The 19,408-nt window shown below is 44.4% G+C and overlaps 1 protein-coding gene across 1 annotated transcript in view; it reads right to left on the bottom strand.

Moving 5' to 3' along the window:
• Positions 1-18,645, bottom strand: part of XKR4 (XK related 4) — a 549,749-nt gene extending 531,104 nt beyond the window's left edge. Inside the window, exon 1 of the mRNA XM_033935293.1 lies at positions 17,918-18,645. Coding sequence (XP_033791184.1) covers positions 17,918-18,645 — 728 coding nt within the window. The remainder of the gene's footprint in view (positions 1-17,917) is intronic.
• Between the last annotated feature and the right edge of the window lie 763 nt (positions 18,646-19,408).

Raw genomic sequence — 19,408 nt, forward strand, 5'->3', positions numbered from 1 at the left:
GATCCAGATTCATAGGATAGGGTTGATACAGTCTTGGGTTTACTCCAGTGCATGCTGGGACTTGTAGTCTTGCTTTACTTGGAGAAAGTAATAGGGAAATCAGAACTATAAGTCTCCGCATGTAACATGGTAAACCCAAGGACTGGATCAACCCTATCCTTTCAATCTTGATCCAGTTGGCAGCCTCACTATAATTCATGAAAGAGATTGCTACTGAGTGTACATAATTATGGCTATAACATTTAACAGGTTATCTTAGAAGTATCTCCACATATTGATTTCAGAAAGTCACTATTTTATACATGGAGGGCTATACTATGCAGAGATTTTAAAGGGGTGTGCTTTGGGTTTAGCCTAGGAGGACAAAAATCAACAGTTCCTCATTTTATAACTGGCTGCCAACTGGATCCAGATTCACAGGACAGGGCTGATCCAGTCCTGGGTTTATACTGTTGCATGCAGAGACTTGTAGTTCTTAAGCACTGCCCACAGTCTTCTCGGCATCTTCATCTGTCGCAAACCACTGAAAACAAGATGTTGTATCATAAAGGAAGCAGGCCGCAATGGAGGAAGAATGCCAAGGAGCCTACAGGCAGTGCTTGAGAATGACTGCCATACCAGGGATACCCTTAAATTTTAAAAGATGAGGGGGGAGCATTCGGACCAGGGAGGGAGAAGGGAAGGACATCCTGCCCAAGGGTAACCCCCTGGAGCTGCCCTGCTTGACCTCCCATTTTAAACACAAATGAGAGATGGCGGAGTTAGGGAGAGATGCTAAATGGGAGGGCAAGGGAAGCGAAATGGGAAGAAGAAGGGAGAGATGGTGGACCTAGGGGTGGTGCGGATGGATAGAGAAAGCGAGAGAAAGAAATAGTGGATAGAAGGGCATTTGGTGGATGAGAATATCAGGAGGGGGCAGAGAGGAGAGGAATTGAGAGCCCCCTCCTTAATTTCTACCCTAAGCCCCAGCATCAGACCTGCCTATGAGTCCACCTCTGTCTGACGAACCTCCACTTCAGAACAGCTGGTCTCCCCCCCACCCCCTCAACCAGAGAGCTGCTAGTGCTCCTGCCACCCCGTCCCCGTTCCCTAGGAGAGCTGCTAGAGCTGCTGTCAGTCCCCCCTCCCCCCCCAGAGAGCTGCTGGCGCCAGGGCCCCACTCCCAGAAAGCTGTTTGTGCCACTGTCCCGCATCCCCCTAGTGAGCTACTGGAGCAAAAAATGAGTGAATACAGAGGAGGCCCTAGAAACAGTTGACAGCTCTCAGGGAAGCAGCATTAGTCAGGGAATGAGAAGATTAGAAAGAAAATCACCAGATAACAAAGATAAGGTAAATAATTTTATTTCCACTTTAGTAATTGGGGAGTGTGTGGCACAGTAGTTAGAGTTACCCTCAACACCCGGAGGTGGTGGGTTCAAATCCCACGCTGTTCCTTGTGCTTGTAGGCAAATCACTTACCCCCTTTTTATACAAAATCGTAGTGCAGTTTTTAGCGCTGGCTGTGGCGGTAACAGCTCCAACGCTCATAGGAATTCTATGAGCATCAAAGGTGTTACTGTCGCAGCCAGCGCTAAAAATCACGCTACGGTTTTGTAAAAGGGGGGGGGGGGGCATTAATCCTTCATTGCCCCAAGCACATTACATAGAGTGTAAGCCCACCAGGACAGATAGGGGAAAATGCTTGAGTACCTGAATGTAAACCACTTAGGTTATAAGTAGTATATAATACTAAAATAAATAAATGTCAATTTTGAGAATTTACACCTGCTGTCTCTATATTGCACTGCATAGGGAGTGCTTTTTAATTACAATTAATCGTGCAAATTAAAAAAATTTGAATCAAAGTACAGCGCTATCAATGTGCCTATTGTTTTAGGCCCTGTTTTACTAAGGTGCGCTAACCGATTAGCACGTGCTATACGCTAACGCGTGCATGTTAGTCTATGTTAGCATTTAGCGTGCGCTAATTTGATTAGCGCACACTAATCATTTAGCGCACCTCAGTAAAATGGGGGGGGGGTGTTAGTTTTGTAAACCACTTAATACTCATGTACAAGCGGTATATCAAATACAATAAATACAATACAATATAAATAGAATATTAATATATAAGTTCTGATTGAAAAGTAATGAGATTGCCTTTGCTTCTTTCCAAGAAGTAGACGTGGCAACTCTGTGCTGGTTCTTATGAAGCTCAAACATCGATGTTTCTGAACCTGCAGTTGGAATGCTGTGGACTTCACTGTTGGATCACAGCGAGAGGAAGAACTGCGTACGTTTTGTCAGGGCAGATGAGGAAGACATGTCTGCGAGAGTACGCCTGAGGTGTGTGATTGAATTTTGTGTTAAACTTGAAAAGAGCGGTAATGAAACTCTTGAAATGTTACGGCAAGCATAACAAAAAATTGAATCACACACCTCTGGCGTACTCTCACCGACACGTCGTCTTCCTCATCTGCCATGATGAAACGTACAGAGTTCTTCCCCTCGCTGTAACCCAACAATTAAGACTATGGCAGTCCAACTGCAGGTTCAGAAGCATCGGTGTATGAGCTTCACAACAGCCAGGTCAGCGTTAACCATGTCTACTTCTTGGATAGAAAAACAGAGGCAGTCTCATTACTTTTCAATAAGTCCTTTAAAAAATTATTTAAAAAAGCCAGCCTCAGTGCTTAACTGGCAGCACTTACATTTACAGATTTGTAAAATGGGATGGCTACACATGAAAGAGGTGCCGCCGTTTGTGGAAGTTGTAAAACTACCTCTTCCAAGTGGAAGTGCCAGCACATCAAATTTTGTAATATGGCTTCATAAATGTCCTTATTTATATTTTACAACAGGGCCTGTTTGAAAATGCCACTGGAACCGAGCATGTCTTGATCTAACATCACATATGAACCTTAGAATAGCCTTACTATGTCAGACCAATGGTCCATCAAGCCCAGTAGCCCGTCCTCATGGTGGCCAATTCAGGTCACTATTACCTGGCAAAAAACCCAGAGTACCAACATTCCATGCTACCGATCCAGGACAAGCAGTGGGTTCCCCCATGTCTTTCTCAATAACAGACTATGGACTTTTCCTCTAGGAATTTATCCAAACCTTTCTTAAAACCAGCTACGCTATCCGCTCTTACCACAACCTCTGGCAATGCATTCAATTATGTTCTCAGTGTTCTATGTAAAAGGGGCAGGAAGGGGTATTATTATTCAAGATCCTTTCCTGTGGCCATTGAATGGGAGAAATGTGTTAGTGAATTAGACCCTAAATCAAGTTCCAAAGTACTTTGAGAAGTTTTTAGAGGATAAAAAGATATTGGGTGTAATGATCCAGTCAGACGTTATGGAAAAGTGCTAATCAAGTGATTCTGAGTTCATCACCTCATTTGGAGTCAAAGAGGAATTTATTTTCACTGTTACAACTGCACAATGCTTTTCTCACCTTCTGAATTACTATATAAAGAAAGCTGTTCAGCAATGCTAAGAATGTCTTGGATTTTCAGTGATCTATCAACTTAATCAAAAATATAATTATATAAAAGCAACATTATGAACATGTTTCAGGGGTGGTTGATATACTGTACAGATCAGGGGTCTCAAAGTCCCTCCTTGAGGGCCGCAATCCAGTCGGGTTTTCAGGATTTCCTCAATGAATATGCATGAGATCTATGTGCATGCACTGCTTTCAATGCATATTCATTGGGGAAATCCTGAAAACCCGACTGGATTGTGGCCCTCAAGGAGGAACTTTGAGATCCCTGGTACAGATGATGTGTTATTGATATACTGTACTCCTGTACCATCTGTACAGAGAAGGCACCAGGGCTAAGGAATAGCTAGGCTTGTGTGAAAAGAACTCTAAACCTTACAGAAAAATTATTTGTAGAAAGAAGAACATAAGAACTTGAGAGTTGCCATGCTGGGTCAGAAGTAAGAACATAAAAACTACCATGCTGAGACAGAGCGAAGGTCCATCAAGAAGTGGATTTCCCCAAGCCATCTCAATAATGGCCTATGGACTTTTCTTTTAGGAAACTATCCAAGTCTTGTTTACCACATTCTCTGGCAACAAATTCCAGAGTAGGGTTATCATATTTGTGAACACAAAAAAGAAGACACATGACACACTCCACCCACAGCCACCCTCACACCACCTATTTCCTTGGCCCTCCTTCCCATCCTCTGTACCTTTTAGTGCTTTTTATTCTCTCTCTCACTCTCTCTCTCTCCATTCCTCTAACCATCCTCCCCTATGGGTGCTTCTTTCTTTCTTTGTCTCTCATTCTCTCTCCTTCCAATCCCACCACCACCAAGGGGACACTCAATGAAACTACAGGGAAATACTTTTAAAACCAATAGGAGGAAATATTTTTTTCACTCAGAGAATAGTTAAGCTCTGAAACGCATTGTCAGAGGTTGTGGTAAAAGCAGATAGGGTAGCTGGTTTCAAGAAAGGTTTGGACAAATTCCTGGAGGAAAAGTCCATAGTCTGTAATGAAGACATGGGAGAAGCCTCCGCTTGCCCTGGATTGGTAGCATGGAATGTTGATATTCTTTGCGTTTTGGCCAGGTACTGAAGGGACACGTATCATGTATCTTGTAGTTTTCCTTAGGCTGTGTTTGAAGCTGTAAATCCAGACACTGTTTCCCTTCTCTTGCTGAAATACTACAAGGCCATTTTATGTTTGAGAGATGTGTTTCCTTATCTTGTTGTGAAGTGAATTCAATTGTTTTCATAGCTGTATTTGTAAGAAGCTATAGATAACAAAATTGTCTGCTATGCAGAACACCCTTTGGACTTCAGCCTTTAGATAGTAAGGGGCTTGTTATTTCTTTAAAGTTTCATGTGACCTGTCACCATATATGGCTTGTATTTACGTCATATGCTGACAACACTGAACCATGTAAAATGATATAAAAAGAGTTGTAAAGCTAACAATAAATTGGACATGTTTGGGAGATCTGTTGTCTCTAAGATATTGTCCCCAGATGCATCTGACTTACTGATGACAGAGTGTGTGAGGCAGTAATTGGGACCTAATCCTTTCAGGTACTAGTGACCTGGATTGGCCACCGTGAGAATGGGCTACTGGGCTTGATGTACCATTGATAAACTAAACTAAAACTAAACTAAACCTTAAGCTTATATACCGTATCTTCTCTAGATATCTGACCCAGAAAGGCTATTCTTATGTTCTTAAGGGTGCCCCTCTCTCTCCTTCCAACCTCCTCTCCTTCTGTTTATCTCTCCACTCCCATCCAGCACTACCCTACTCCATGCTCTTTTCTCCAGCACTCTCTCCATAATGCTTCTCCAGCCCTCCTCCATCCTTCCATGCTGTTTCTTCAGCCCCCTCCCTCCCATCATGCTGTTTCTTCCTCCTTCCCTTCCTCCCTTCATGCTATTTCTTCAGCTCCCTCCCCTCTTCTCCTCCGACACTGCTTCCCCTCAAGACCTCTCTAACTCTCGATTCCCCCACCTACCTCTTCTCCGGGCCCAGCTGCTTTAATTTAATCTTTGGGTAGTCTGCAGCAGCAACGAGGTAAGTCTGCTACCGCCAGCCTACTGCGGAAGTCGCCTCTCTGCAGCAACTTCCTGTTCCCACAGAGAGATGGCTTCTGGTGCAGGTCGGCAGCAGCAGGCTTATGTCGTTGCTGCTGCTGGCTGCCCGAATATTCAATTACAACAGCCAGACCTGGGGAAGAGGTAGTTAGGTGGGGGAGTCAAGAGAGCTGGCTAAACCCAGACAGACCCCCCCCATTTAAAAAAAACATCCAGGCACCTGGACAATCATTGGAAAAAGAGGACATGTTTGGGTTTTCCTGGGCATCTGGTAATCCTAGTCCAAAGAATTCATCTAACCAAATATCCTGTTTCCAACAGTGACCAGTCCAGGTCACAAGTACATGGCAGGGTCCTAAAAAGCGGTAATATTCATGCTACCTACCTCCAGGGACAAGCAGTGGCTTTCTCCAAGTCTACTTTAATAAGTTTATAGACTTTCCCTCCAGGAATTTGACCAAAGTTTTTTAAACCCAGCTACATTAACTTCTTTTACCACCTGCTCCAGCAGTGAGTTCCAGAGTGAAAACATATTTCTTCTGTTTTGAATATGCTGTTTTAAATATGCTACTATGTAATTCCACGGAGTGTCCCTTGTCATTGTATATTTTGATAAAGGATAGCGAGAGAGAGAGAGAGAGAGAGAAAGAGAAAAATGTTGTTAGAAACCTTTTCCATGGGTCCCTGCAGGATACTGATGTGCAGATCATCAACTGTGATGTAATCTGTGAAAACAGCTTTATTCTGAAGCCCTGATGTGAGCCTGTCTGCATTTGTGAGTTCAAAGAGACACTATTTCTAAGCCCTCTTGGAACTGTGGGTACAAAGGACCTTTCCTTTCGCTAGTCTGAAAACTATTCTAGAACTCCCGAGACAGCCTTGGTTGAAGCATCACAGCTGGGAAGCTTATTGTCAATGTACCTTGGTTAAGAAGCTCATTGTTTATGTGAAGCAGTGTTTGTGTTGAACTGTCGCTAGAAAATGAATCATGCCAGTTGGAACTACCTGAAATTGCAAGCCTGCATACTTGGGTAATGCTAACAATGAGCATTACCCACAGGTAGTACTAGCCCTGCATCACTCCTTAGTTTTAAACATCCATCTGAGGTTCATGTCTAGAAATCTTGAGCAAAAAAAGTCACAAAACCTTAGCCCTAAGGGACTACCCTCGACACCAAGCTACACAAGAAAATGCACAAAAGTAATTACGAGGGGCTGCTGAAAAGTTCACAGCCCAACCAAGAAGAAAATGGAGCTATGACACTTACAAGTTATGCCACACTTTTCTTGACACTTTTCATTTCATTTCAGAATCATTTCAGACATCAGCCGCAGTGTAAACTGGTTAAGAGATTTATTTCTTGCATTAGCGTCATGGAACATTGTTATTAAATCCATCATCTATGCTGGAAATTCTCCAGCCAATATTTTGAAAACAGTAGTTCAAAGTTGAAACTGTACCCTAGAGCTAGCAGGCAACCAATGGAGTTCAGAATAAAAAAAGTTTAACTGTACTTTGAACTTATGAAGTCTGAAAAATTAGCCTAATTGCTGCATTCTGCATGAATTTGCAATCAGTGAATCAAAGATTTACAACAGACTACCAGGAACATTTTACAGTAATCGAGTCTAGCCAAACTAAGCTGAGGTAAAGGTTTCTATCATGGCCTGGAATGCTACATTCTCCGACGCTACTCCAATGGTCATAGAATAGTATACGCGTTGGAGCAGCATTAGAGCGTTCAGCGCACCGGGCTGCGGTAGAAACCGCTACCGCAGCTTAGTAAAAGAAGGCCTAAGAGACTGAATGAGAATTCCCAATGTTCCAGTAGAGAAAAACATTTTAATAACCCTCAATTTTCTGAGAATATGGAAGGATTTCTTCTCTGTCAAAGCAGTCTTGCCAAATACAGGGGCCCATTTTACTAAGGCGCGCTCACCGATTTAACACCCGCTAATTGATTTAGGGCTCCTTTTACTAAGGTGCGTTAGGGTCTTAACACGCGGAATAGTGCGGGCTAAATTGCCCCCCGCGCTAGACCTTAACGCCAGCATTGAGCATGCGGTAATTTTGTGCGAGCGCTAAAAACGCTAGCGCACCTTAGTAAAAGGACACCACAATTATAAATCTTTCTTAAAGTGGAACTCATTCATAAAAGGTCTTTCTAAAAGGCCCAAATGGTTAAAAGTCAATATATAAAATTAAGCCCAGCCTTTAAAACTTTCTACGTGTGTGGAGGATGAAAGAGGAAGAGGGCTAAAGAGAATGAGACTGGCTCTGGTGTGATCTATTACATTTCTTCTCCGTTTAAAGAGAAAACTGTTAATTAGCTGAAGATGCTGCTTCTTGCTTTTCATTAATTTGGAAAGTATACTAAAGTAATTAAAGCTAAAAAAAAAGTCACTGGCCATCCCTGCATTACTCATAGTTTATAATACAAACATAAAATGCAATACAGTAGATACAGGGAAATATGAGCAAGTGGCCTTGGGTAAGAGTAATGTATTGGGAGTCATAAAGACTTGAGTCTTGCTTCTGCCACTTATACTTGCTGTGACCTTGGGTAAGTTACTTTATCATCCTGGGCACATAGATTATACACTGTTCGGGGTAGACATTCATCATGCTTGGATGCAAGTTACCGTAGAATGCTCTGATTTAAAGCACCATATATATGCCAAAAAAAATAAAACTGGTGATGTGAATGCCGCTAGTGACACAAAAATATATTTTGTCAGTACTAACAAAAGAATCGGAATATGTTGGAATATGAATACATGGGGTTAATTCACCAAATAGCACTGGACCTGATATCCATAATAAAATCCTTAGCGCGCATGAGCACTTGAAACTCCGTGCTTCTGTGCCTATGCATGCGCAGTAGAAGGAGCCTGTGGTGGTTTGCATGCAGCAGTTTCCTCATCGCAAGAAGGAGCCTGCTGCGGGCCCTGCCGGAGCTGCTTCAGAAAACACGGGAGACTTCTCAGATAAGCCACAACCTGTGTGCTGGGGGGGCAGGGAGCAATTTTGCTTGGGGCAGGGACCGATTTTGCTTTGGTTTGGAGGAAGGGGGTGCTGGGGGAGCAGTGAGCAATCTTGCTTTAGTTTGGGGGAAGGGGGTGTGCTAGAGAGGGGGGGGCAGGGAGTGATCTTGCTTTGGGGGGAGGGGTGTGCTTGGTTGGGGTCAGGAACAGTTGCAGTACTATGGGAAGGGGCAGGGGAGAAACAACAGAGAAATTGGTCCTGGGGTGGGGTACAAGAGAAAGGGTAAAAAAGGAAGAGAAGCTGGGTGGGGGGGGGGGTGGAATATAGGGACAGGAAGAATGGCCTTGGAGGCAATGGAAGAAAGGACAGATAGGAATGGAGCTGGGACTGAAAGGGTGATCGATGAGGGCCAAAAGGGTACAGAGGGCTAAGGAAATTGTGAAAGGTGAGGTAGTGGGACTGGGATCAGTGGGAGGCAGGACATGATAGAGGCGGGGCATGTGTGGGGTCAAGGTATAGGTGGAGCTATTCTAGCACCTGTTACTGTAACGATTGTAACGGGCTAAAACTCTAGTAGTAAAAGATTTTCCTGGGGGTTAAGTGCTTGCGAAAACCAAAAAAACTCTGTGGAGTGACGATGTTCCTAAATGGACTTTATTTTAAAGTGTCAAAGTTCCAAAGGTACACTGAAATCATCCACATAAAATAATTCCATCCACATAAAAATAAATCATCCACATAAGAGCCTTAAAGGACCTAGTCCGCTAGGGATACAGGACCCAACACGGTCCGCGTTTTGACAAAAAGTCTTCTTCAGGGGTCCCTGGGGGTCCTATAAAGGTGAGTACGTGGGAAACAATTGTGTGGTGAGCCGGAAGTGACATATGATCCCTTACGTTTAAAAAGTAAAAGAGAAAACACATAATAACTGTTGATGAAAGGTTTTAATTCACAGGTCATGAGTGACTGAAGATCCCCATAACTCACTATTTTAAAGGCCACAAGTATGTTGTGGAAGCTGTTTTCACACTAAATTTAAAAAGAAAGAAAGAGAAATCCTTTATAAGCCTTGTGAATTCTGTTCATGCTGAAAGGAAACTGCTCATTGGGAAAAAATAATAAATTTTTATTTAAAATGGCTAGGTTTCAGACTAACTTTACCTATCACACTACCCTGAAACAGTTTTCAGGATTTAAAAAGTCTTTCCTACATAGAATTTATTTTCTTATATTTATTGGAGTCTCTGTAGGCAATAATACTTTTGTTTTAGCACAGGACCATCTTCCTCCTTGTCCTTTTGGAACTCTCCACTGATGCAATAAGCCCTTCTTCCAACTTCATTTTATATTCCCTCCAGTTTTTCCAGCCACCAACTTCAGCCAGGGGTCACAAGCCACAACTCCCTCAGAATGCAGACTTGTAGATCCCAAGTCTGGCTACTAGATGTCACTATTGAGTAATGGCTGGTGCTCTCTCTTTATTTGCAGTTGCAGCATTCTCAGATCTGGCTGGCCTGGGGAGAGCATCTTGGCTCTGCATGGTTGAGTGCAGCTCTTTTACTCAGCCACTGAATTAGCATGCAAAGACTGACAAGAAATGACTGACAAGAAAAGACGTACAGGGAAATTCTAAAACCGGTACCTAGGTTAATTGAAGAACGCTGTTAGAAATGGCAAAAAATGGTGAGGTTGAAGAACCTACTGGCATCTAAATAAAAGGCATCAGAATTGCGCCCACATAGGTGTTTAGGCCGCCAAACGCCAAGTGGCATTAGGTAGCCTAAAGCACCTATGTAGGCATGATTCACGCAAAAATAGGTGCTGGGAATGTAGGCCCAATTTCCAGCACCTATGTTTGCCAGGGATCCTGAAAATAGTCCACAGCTTACCATCAGCTGATCATGGCAGGGGAATCCCCGATCAGCTGAGCCAGCAGAACTCCCCAAAACTGCAGCTTCAAGAGTCCTGCCGGCTCAGCTGATTGGGGATTCCCCTGCCACGATTAGCTGAACTAGCAGGGAGATCCCTGATTCCACTCTTCCTCCCTTCCACTCACTGATCCACCCCAGTACCCTTCCAAAGAGAGCCGCCTCCCAACGAACCTACCCCACACACCACCGACATCCCCACACATCTCTCCACACCCTTCTTGTACCTTTGGATGGATAACTGGCAGGAAAGGAAGGATGCTCACTCCCTCCAGCTGGCAGGCCTGCCTCTTCAAAATGGTGGGCCTCCCTTTTCCTGGTGCACCCTGGGATGCACTAGGAGGGGCCCAAGACTCTGATTGGCCTAGACACCTGAGGCCTCTTTTATGAGAGGGGCTTTAGGTGCCTTGGCCAATCAGAAATTTAGACCCCATCCCAGGGTGCACTGGGAAGGGGTCTAAGGCCCAGATTGGCCCAGGTGTCCAAGGCCCCTCCTTTGAAAGGGGTGTTAGGTGCTTGGGCCAATATGAGTCTTAGGCCCCTCCCAGTGAATCTTGGGAAGGGTGCACCGGGAAGGGGAAGGTCACCGATTCTCTAACCGGTGCTGTTGTGTGATTGGTATGCGACTGGCAGCCTCTTTTAAGGCGGCCGTTGACATAGACACCAGTTAGAGAATTTGGGTGGTAGTGCAGAAGCTTTTGAGACCGCACAGCTTTCATTATTTCTTATTAAATATACTCCCTTTCTCAAATAATCCCAAGTACTTGGAAAGTTTCTAAGGCTCCTGTTGGTCCTTTTAAAGGGATCAAAACTTGCAGATTCCATTTCTCTCTAGGACCAATATATTTATTAGAACTATTATATTGATTACAATCAATTGATTTAATAAGTTGTATATCAAAGTATTTCAAACACAGTGTCATGCTCATGGTTATCATAAACACCCATAAATACTCTATATATTGATTCTTTAGAATCATGAAATAACCTTTATTTGGGTACCCATGGAATACATTTCCCAGAAATGTTATACAAAGGTTAGAGAGAGAGAAGGGGATTTTTAAGCATTACTATGGAAATGCAAAACTTAACCTTGAAATTCTCAACCTCGTCCTCAAAGAACAATTGATATACTTGGTTTTTAGTATATCTAAAATGAGCGTGCCCAAGACCTACTTGCATGCACTGCATCCAATGAATGCAGATCGTTCATGTATTTTGGATATCAGGGAAACCAGACTGTTAGTTGACTCCAAGACTCAGGCTGATAACTACTGTTCCAGCCAGTTGGCTAATCAAAGGAAGCAGTCTCAGAAAGAGTCATTTTCAAAGTAATTTTCCCAGTCAGAACAGTGCTTTACCTGCTATATGTGCACACTTTTTCTCACAGGAGCAGCGGCATTCCTAGGGAAAGAGTTAGAGCAGGGGTAGGGAACTCCTGTCCTCGAGAACCGTATTCCAGTCGGGTTTTCAGGATTTCCCCAATGAATATGCATGAGATATATTTGCATGCACTGCTTTCAATGCATATTCATTGGGGAAATCCTGAAAACCCGACTGGAATATGGCTCTCGAGGACCGGAGTTCCCTACCCCTGAGTTAGGGGAAGGGAGTTGCACTTAAGACACATAGGAAGGAATTCAGGAAATACTGCAGAAAGTTTGGCAGCAAAAAAACTTGACTACTAAGTGCTAGTCTGTAAAGGGAGTACATCCTTTATAGCAGGGGTAGGGAACTCCGGTCCTCGAGAGCCGTATTCCAGTCGGGTTTTCAGGATTTCCCCAATGAATATGCATTGAAAGCAGTGCATGCAGATAGATCTCATGTATATTCATTGGGTAAATCCTGAAAACCTGACTGGAATACAGCTCTCGAGGACCGGAGTTCCCTACCCCTGCTTTATAGAATAGTATTCAGCATGGATCTCACCCTTAATTTTTTTGTGCCATATTAGAGCTTGGTAAAAGCAGGTGTAAATGACCAACTTAGGGACACTTTGGGTGAATTCTGTACGTAAATCCACATGCAACTTTTTGCAACACCCCAACATGGCCTTAACTATGCTCCCTTTTCAAATACATGTGATTGAATTTGGGCACCGTACTTTATAAAATAGCACGCAGTGAGATGCGTTCACAAATTTTTAAGACTGCCAATTAACATCAATAATTGTTTGTTGGGACCTAATTATTGATGTTTCTGAACTCATTCATCAATTTATTTGTGTACTCATCTCTGATGCATGCACAAAGTTAGTGCAGAAATTTGGGTGTGATACATAGAATTGGAGGATAGTTTGGAAATACAAAGGTTTATGCAAATATTTTCAAACAAAAACTAACTCTACCAATCAACATGTTAAATGTATATGAATACTTTTCATGGGATATGCTGCAAAGTGGAGGAATGAGTGTACAATACTTTCACTTTGAAAAATCCAGGAAAACCCACAGAGCAAAATGTTTACGTGTACAAGGGGGTGCTGAAAAGTTCTCAGCCCAGTCAAGAAGAAAATGATGTCGATATGGTTCAATCAATGATCTGAAACAATGTTGAAACAGAATTTTGTTTCTGCAAATTGGCACTTAATGAAATAAGATAGCACTCTTTTCAGCTACAGTGGCAAAATAATACGCAGAATTTGGGAAGTTGCTTGGTTGAGCTGAGAACTTTTCATCACCCCCTCGTAACTTGTTTTCATGCTAGCAGTTATAGAATTGCCTCTTAAAGCAGGTCCCTGAGGCAATGACAGACAATATGACCCACTCATGATTTAAAAAAAGAGTATCAGTTTGAGAAATTGGATTTCAACTCTAGTTTTCCCAGATCTCTGTCAACCACTGGCCAAAGTGTGTTTTTTCTCACAGAATCAGGAAATGCCCTCTTTAATACTTTCAAATTCACGCTCATTTTGTTAGCTTAAAGCCTAATCCAGGGGTGTCCAACCTTTTGACTTCCCTGGGCCGCATTGGCAGAAAAAAATGTTTCTGGGGGTGCACAAATGCGCAAACGCTGCAGCAAGACAGAGGAGGGAGCCGGCAAGATGGTAAAAACCCAGGGGCAGCAGAGGAAAACACTGCATCGCCCTCGACCGGGGCCACACAAAATCCTTCATGGGGCCGCAGGTTGGACACCCCTGGCCTAAGCTATTAATTGAAAACTGTAACACAAAATAATCTGGAAAAAAAAAGCATTACAATTTCTGAAAGTGAATGTGTAGGGGGGGGGGATTGTTTTTTTTCTTCAAAAGCTGTAAAAGATATTCACTTATCTCACAGTAAATAATTAGTTAAAATACCGGGTAGGAAAGGTCATGAAATAAAGGTGGGCCTATACTATCGTCCACCCGGGCAAACCGGAGATATCGATAAAGAAATGGAAGCTGAGATGAAGCAAGAATGCAAAAGCGGTAACACGGTTATTATAGGAGATTTCAACTACCCCGGGATAGACTGAAGTCTTGGAAGCTTAAAATGCACTAGGGAGACAGAATTCCTGGAGGCTACACAAGATTGCTTCATGGAACAGCTTGTTAGAAAACCGACGAGAGGAAATGCCACTCTGGATATGAGGGGCTCTTATGAGGGGCCACTAAAAAGTTCTCAGCCCAACCAACCAAGCTGGGGCAGTCTCCATCGAAGGCTATACACTTACCCCCCTTTACAAAACCGCGCAAGACGTTTTTAGCACTGGCCAGAGTTCCTATGACCATTGGAGCAGCGCAGAACATTCAGCACGCCAGCTGGCGCTTAAAACCTCTTGTGCGGTTTTGTAAAAGGGGGGATAATCTAGTGGTTTTCCACTTATTTTGTTCTGTTGGAAAAATACAGAATGAAGAAAGTGGAAAATCGCTGGACTCAAGGAAGACTGCCCCAACTTTGTTGGTCGGGCTGAGAACTTTTCAGCAGCCTCTCCTATTTCAACCAAAATAAAAATAAAAGTCTTAGAAATGATATTCTCCTTAGAATACTAGAATATGTGCAACCCTTTCCATCTTACAAACTGGAACTTCCAGTCCCTTCCTAGTACTTTCATATTCCCTGCTTAGCGTTCCCTAAAACCTAGCCAGTTTCTTCCCAACTCAATAGAGAAAAAAAATGTGTTAAGGAAAAATAAACCAGCTCATAGAATGTACAAAAACAACAAAATATCTAAAGCGCTAAAAACGTATGCGGTGTCATTTGTTCCCAATGCTAACTTGATAACTCAAGGCTCCACCACTAAGAGAGTCATTCACAGTAAAATAAATATATCCGCACTGCTATGCAACTCCCAAGGGTGTTATATGAGTTAATGAGGTCATCTGTAACTCATGGATAAATAATACATTCTAATCCTCATGTGATTTCCTTTCTCATAGAAATTATGAAGGGTCATCAGGAGCAAGTGGAAGTAAATAATGTACTTAATCCAATATTCTTTCCTTGAAAGGGTGATTTTATATTTATTGATGTCTCAGTGCATGTAATGCCTGATTCTGAGGGCATGCTGTGTCACACAGGGACAGACTTCCAGGTAGGGACAGGAGACAACTGTCTAGGGGTAGATGCCTTGGGGGGGAGGAGGGGACGTGGAAGAGGGGCACCAGTCTGCAGCTGGAAATTCACCTCAATCAGTTGAAGTGGTGCTCCTGAATGACCCCATTATAATACTGTGATGGAAAGCTGAGGTGACTTCAATGGGGTACCACCCGGGGCTCACTACAATGCATGGTTATGAAGGGGGGCATAATCTCAGTCTGCCATAGTTTCAAAGCAGGACCCTCTCCCCAGCTGGAGGGCTGCAGACAACTGCCCCATCGCCTAGTGGCAGCCAGGGAGGGGGATTAAATTCACCACTGAGTTCAACATAGACACACTTATAGTCATTTTAAAAAGGGGTGTGAGCGAAGGTACAATACAGAGATTTCAGTTTAAAATCCTCAGATGTATTTTATTATATGTGACCATCTCTTGGAAAAACTGACTAAAGTCAGCAGAGACAAAATTAATGAAGTAGCAAATTTAATGAATTCTGTTAGAGCAAACAATTTTGTAGTACAACAGGCTGGACCCCATCTTTTTATGTGAAAAGCTCCAGCAAATGGTAGAATCTTTGCTTTCATAAATTCAGACATGTAACTTTTATTGACTGCTTATGGACCCATGACATGAACAATTGGCCATTCTCGATAGTTGGGGGTCTGATTTTAGTCAACTTTTCGCAGAGAGGGTCAGATATGTATTTTGTACCTACCAGACCCAGATTTCCAAAGAGAAACCCACAGGGAGCTTCCCTTTGAAAAATATCTTCGAGATCCACAGGTATGTAACTACGGACCTACAAGCTCCCTGGGAAGGACTGAAAAGCGCTCCCCGCTCTCTGTTCCTATGAGTAAAAATAACTGTCAAACACTGCCCTGCAGTATGGTGAAAGAGGGATGAATAACAGGGCAGTTTCCAAACTCTGTAAACATGTTAGAAAGACTTAGATAAATGCGAGAAAGTACTTGAATAGGTATTAATTTATGTGCATATCTTCTTCATTTTGTCTGTAATTAAAATGTAAATGGATGCCAGCTGGAAATAACAACAGAGTGAAGTATGGATGAAATAGATTTCCTGATTAATTTTGTTCCACCGTCTGCGACAACTATTTTTATAGACTGAATTGTGGCAGGTGAAGTCATAGGAGCAAACTTTCAAAATGATTGGGGGTGTTTAAATGCAGAACAAATCACCCCTCTCTGGACACAGTGAAAGAGGTTGCTCAGAATTGGGGTTGCTCAGCACCACAGAGCTGATATCAATGGGTGAAGTGTGTCAAGAATAATCTGGTAGTATTAACAGGAACTCCCCAGCTTCAACAATGCATCACTAAGGGCTCCTTTTACGAAGGCGCGGTAGCGGTTTAACGTGTCTAATAGCGTGCACTAAACCGCTGACCGTGCTAGCCGCTACCGCCTCCTCTTGAGCAGGCAGTAGTTTTCCGGCTGGCGGGGCGAGGGGGGAGTAGCACGTGATTAAAAGTCGCGTGCGTTAAAGCCGCTACCGCGGCTTCGTAAAAGGAGCCCTAACTACGCTTAACAACTTTTGCTAAGCTCAGGCACCAACTCTCAAATTTGCTTTGCTGAACTAGTTTTGAAGAAATCAATCCCTTATACAGCTAGAATTGCCCCACACAGTAATTTTGAACTAATAGTATTCTATTTGGTTGATATAATAATAATATCATATTGTATTATTTCTCAGAATAATCAGTACAATCATAGCATTTTTTTACTTAGTTTAAATATGTCAAATCAAGCAACAAGTTAACTAATGTTACCTTTATGTTTTCCTGGTTTTAACTTAGTTTAACTACTTCAAATCCAGAAACATTCTTATCCTAAAATTATTTTGCCTTCATTCTTTCATATATCCCTCAGACACATTAAAGTATTTGCACACAGCCAGAGGCCAGGAAGTTTAAAAGCAAGGATTCTACCACTTGCTGGAGCTCCAGCACACTTTTACAACTCTATTGTTGAGTTAGATGAATCAAATACACAATTATGCAAAATACAGTAAATCAACCATTTTTGCTTCTCTCTCAACCAATAATGAAAATTATTTTCCTTGAAGAAATAAACCTTTGATATACAGGAAATGATACCCCGCTATGCTGAGCAGTAACTTTTTTTTTTTTTTTGAGATAGCTTAATTGACAAGATTGTATATTACACCATGCAATAATTTTTCTAAACTTAATCAGTGGTTTATTCATTTTTTAATGTGTAACACTATCCTTTTACTGGGTGAATCAACCACAAAGCTGAGTAACCATTAGTACCAAAATCAAGCAAGATCCCTGACGAGAATTGCTCCTCAAAAGCAGCATGGACATTATAATCACTTTAACCAACACTTTCACCAGAATGAGAGCAGATTGCTGCACTGCCCTTGCCCAGATATCACAATTACTATTTTGTGCTAATTAACAAGCCATTTTCTGCTATAAACGTCTAAGACTGCCGATTATTAGTTTTTACAAGTTAAAGTGCCTTTTAAACCAAGGCAATGCACTTTGAACTCCAGCTATGCATTTCAACCAAGACAGAAAACTTTACATCTTATATGCCACGTGTAACATCTAAGTAAGAAGATAGAAAGTATAGATGTTTTCTTTGAGGGGGCTTATCCCAAATCCATACACTACATTCTTCCCTACTGCCTCTTCCTACCAAGGTATAGAAATTGGATTAAAACGGCTCCAAAAGCGTTCACACAAGACCACCTTGCCCATTGCTTGTTTTGTTTGGTTTTCCCCCCGACCTTCAGGACATGACAAATACCAGAGAGAAAGGCATTTCTGCTTTTTTTTTTTTTAAGTGAGCAAGACCACATTGATAGTACGCATGTAAGAAAAGAGGGGGGGGGGAGGGGGGGTGAAAGAAGAACAAGCCCTTCCACCCTGCCCTTACCTCCAGAGCTGGCCGAGCTGCAGGATGTGGACGAGGGACTGCAGGAGACAGACGCAGAAGGAGCAGGAGCCCGAGCTGTGGCCGCCCGTCTTGGCTGCCCGGGTGGCGGTGGCGGCAGCGGCGGTGCCAGGGTTGCTCTTGCTGGCCGTCGACGCTGGCCTCTGCGGGGTGGCAGGGCGCCCATCCCCCTCCCCGCTGCCCGGCTTCGCTTCCCCGGCGCTGCTCGGCTGCTGCTGCTGCTGCTGCTGCTGCTGGGGAGAGGCGGCGCCGGGGCCGCTGTCCTCGGTGCTGAAATCGTGCATGAACCAGCGGAAGCTGAAGACCTGCACGGAAAGGGAGCCCAGCGCCACGAAGAACAGCGTCAGCCCGAACCACCAGCGCTGGCCCCGCTCGTAGTAGTCCACGGCCAGCCAGACGTCGGTGCCCACGTCGGCGAAGTAGACGGCGACGGCGGCCAGGATCCAGAGGCAGTCGCAGAAGGAGTAGCGCCGCTGCTGCTGCCGGCCCAGGCGCAGGCAGAGCGGGGAGGGCGAGGCGCCGCCGCCGCCTCCTCCGCCGCCGCAGCAGCGGGAGCCCCCGGCCGAGCAGCCCGCCTCCCCGGCGGCCGAGCACGACTGCAGCGCGGCGGCCAAGCCCTGCACGGAGCCCGAGTGGTCCGAGTTCTGCAGCGGCGTGAACGCCACGTCGCTCGGCTTCATCTTCAGCAGCCCGTCCGACTTCGCGGCCATGGCCGAGGTCAAGGAGAGAAAACTGGGAAAGGAGGGAGGGGGGAAGGGGGGGTTAAAAAAAAAAAAAAAAAAAAAGGAGGCAACGGCGTGGAGCGGGGGAGAAGGGAAGGCGCGCTCCTTCCCGTGCCACCTTTTGGCTCTGTCTCCTCCTCCCGCTTCTGCCGGGGCTGGGGACGGCGCTACCGGGCAGCGCTCGCTGCTCTAGCGCCCCCTGCTGTCGCCTGCTTGCGCCCGGCTCGGTGCTGGGGAACGATGACCTCATCTCTTCCCTTTCCCAGCAGGGGAGGAGGGGGAGGGGGGGGCGGCAGCTTTCTGTGAGCCTGCTTGGGAACTCCCTCGAGAAGAGACGCTCTAGCGGGGCGAAAGGGACTGGTTGTATCTTTATTCTGTTTCACTCGGGGGGGGGGGGGAGGAAGCTGGGAGGGAGGGCTGGGGACGCTCTGCACGCGACCTGTGCAGCTTCCAGGATCACACGTCCGCAGCCCTATGACTTCATTTGCGAGATCAAACCGAACTGTGTCAGGCTGGGAGGGTAGCAGGGAAGCGAGTTGGAGGCTCTCGCCCGAGGGTGCAAAGGGACTGACCCGGGAATTGGGAAAGGAAGACCCGGGAAAGCTTGGTGAGGAGGAAAGCGCCGCGTGTGTGGTTTTCGTCCTGTTCCCCTCCCCCTCCCCCCTAAGAGCTTTGAAGTTCATAAGGCGGAAAATGTATTATGTGCGATGTGGATTTTAGTTCACGCACGTCTGTATCGCCGTCATGGACT

Source organism: Geotrypetes seraphini, chromosome 2, assembly GCF_902459505.1.
Source record: "Geotrypetes seraphini chromosome 2, aGeoSer1.1, whole genome shotgun sequence".
Classification (NCBI taxonomy): domain Eukaryota; kingdom Metazoa; phylum Chordata; class Amphibia; order Gymnophiona; family Dermophiidae; genus Geotrypetes; species Geotrypetes seraphini.